Consider the following 1807-nt stretch of genomic DNA (forward strand, 5'->3'; position numbering starts at 1 on the left):
CTTCCTTTCCCCCTCTTTCCCCCCCCCCCCCCCCTTTTTTTCCCCCTATATTGTCGTCTTCACTGTATTTGACCATTTGCTTTCTTGTCCTTACAATCAGATCATCCTGCTCTCCATGCATCGTTACTACCCGAGGTTTCATGTGGTCCAGGCAGATAACCCGTACACTCTCCGCTGGGGCTCTGTGCAGAGCTTCTCATTCCCAGAGACGGCGTTCACTGCAGTCACTGCTTACCAAAACCCAAAGGTTCAAATCTGCCAGAAACAGTCAATAACATTCAAATTTTTGTGCAGAACATCCTTTTTATTTAACAGAATTCTGCAATGCCAATTCAACTGTCTTTTCTTGTTTCTTCGAAGATTACCAAACTGAAAATTGATCACAACCCCTTCGCTAAAGGCTTCAGGGAAGGAGGCACTCATTCTCACAGTAAGAGGTAAGAATGCCTCTCAGGAGACTTAAATTTTGTTATACTTTTCAATTTGTTTTTCTTAATTTAGGTCATTGTAAGCATGAAATTAACATTAATTGGAAAGAACATGTAAATTATTATATACGATATATTTTAGGTTGTCAAATAAAAGCCCCCGTGCTAAGAGACCCACACTGGACAGGGATGACTTGAGCAACAGCTCTCCAAGTAAGCTTCTGTAATGTTTATCTTCAAGTTTTTACTAAATGAATACTAAAAGAAAATGTAAGAAAATAATTTATGGTGATGTAAGTTGTGCCAAAGCAGTGTGAAAATGTGGCGACACTCCCGAGATTTAAATGTTGCATTTCCCTCTTAGGCCTGCAGAGGATGCTCTCCACCTCTCAGTTCACACAGACTGAGGAGAGTCGGGCCTCCACACAGCAGTCACTGAAGGGAGGTCACCTTTCAGGCTCAGCTCTGGAGCCGTCTGAGAATATACACGTTGAGCCCCTGGTGCTGCGGGAGTACAACTGCAGCAGTGATGAACAGATGGTGCCTGCTTCCGTGCCATACCAACCATACAGGTCTGATTTTAAAAATAACCAGTATTGTTTAAATGCTTGGTACACTTCTACCCACTCAAAGACTACCTGAGATCAAGATGAATAGCACCAGGCATGCAGTCACATTACATTTAACCTCCGTGTGACTCTTCCATGCAGGTCTGAGTATGGTATGCTCCCATACCCTTCCAGAGATCCAGACGGTGCGCAGATCATCCTCCACCCCCCTCCTAATTCACGTTCTGCAGTTGAACCTTGCATCCAACATGGCTACTTCCACCAGTATAACACCACAGCAGACTGGAGCCAGAGCCCTGTCCTGTCATACACAACTTGGTAAAGATTGATCTTTTTTTAAGGTAGTGAAATTGTTGGATGATGACTATACGAAAGAACTAAAGGATTGTGATAGACATGGAGGAATAACTGACCTTCCACTTGTTTTATTTCCATTAGCTTGGATTATATACAGCAGCAACTTAAAATAGTCTGTTTTAATGGACGAAAAAAAAATCTGTTTAGCTTGAGGTTTTAGCTTTTGTGTTATTTTGTATTTCATATATATTTTTTTTTGGTCAGTCTAACTTGAGATTTGTCTATGCTCAAGTTTTTAGTTTTTAGTTTTTTTTTGAAGTTAACATGTATATTGTGTTTTTGTTTTGTTTTTTCTCTCTCAGCTGAGAAATAAATGTGAGAATGAACGTAAAAGTGAAACGATCCATTCTGTTCTATAACACACCTACAGACCGCTCTACCTCACACTTTAATGAGTCCAATTAACACCATGTGCAACATCGTGTCAGACACCGTTCAAGAAGAACGGAGCTA

The 1807-nt window shown here is 41.0% G+C and overlaps 1 protein-coding gene across 1 annotated transcript in view; it reads left to right on the top strand.

Moving 5' to 3' along the window:
• Window positions 1–1524, top strand: part of LOC102205256 (T-box transcription factor TBX2b-like) — a 6138-nt gene extending 4614 nt beyond the window's left edge. Inside the window, exons 4-8 of the mRNA XM_005735365.1 lie at window positions 101–247; window positions 361–437; window positions 571–641; window positions 793–1000; window positions 1139–1524. Of these exons, the coding sequence (XP_005735422.1) occupies window positions 101–247; window positions 361–437; window positions 571–641; window positions 793–1000; window positions 1139–1319 (684 nt within the window). The 3' untranslated portion in view covers window positions 1320–1524. The remainder of the gene's footprint in view (window positions 1–100; window positions 248–360; window positions 438–570; window positions 642–792; window positions 1001–1138) is intronic.
• Window positions 1525–1807: the final 283 nt, after the last annotated feature.

Source organism: Pundamilia nyererei, unplaced genomic scaffold, assembly GCF_000239375.1.
Source record: "Pundamilia nyererei isolate P.nyererei 1_Seehausen unplaced genomic scaffold, PunNye1.0 scaffold00063, whole genome shotgun sequence".
NCBI classification, from domain to species: Eukaryota; Metazoa; Chordata; class Actinopteri; order Cichliformes; family Cichlidae; genus Pundamilia; species Pundamilia nyererei.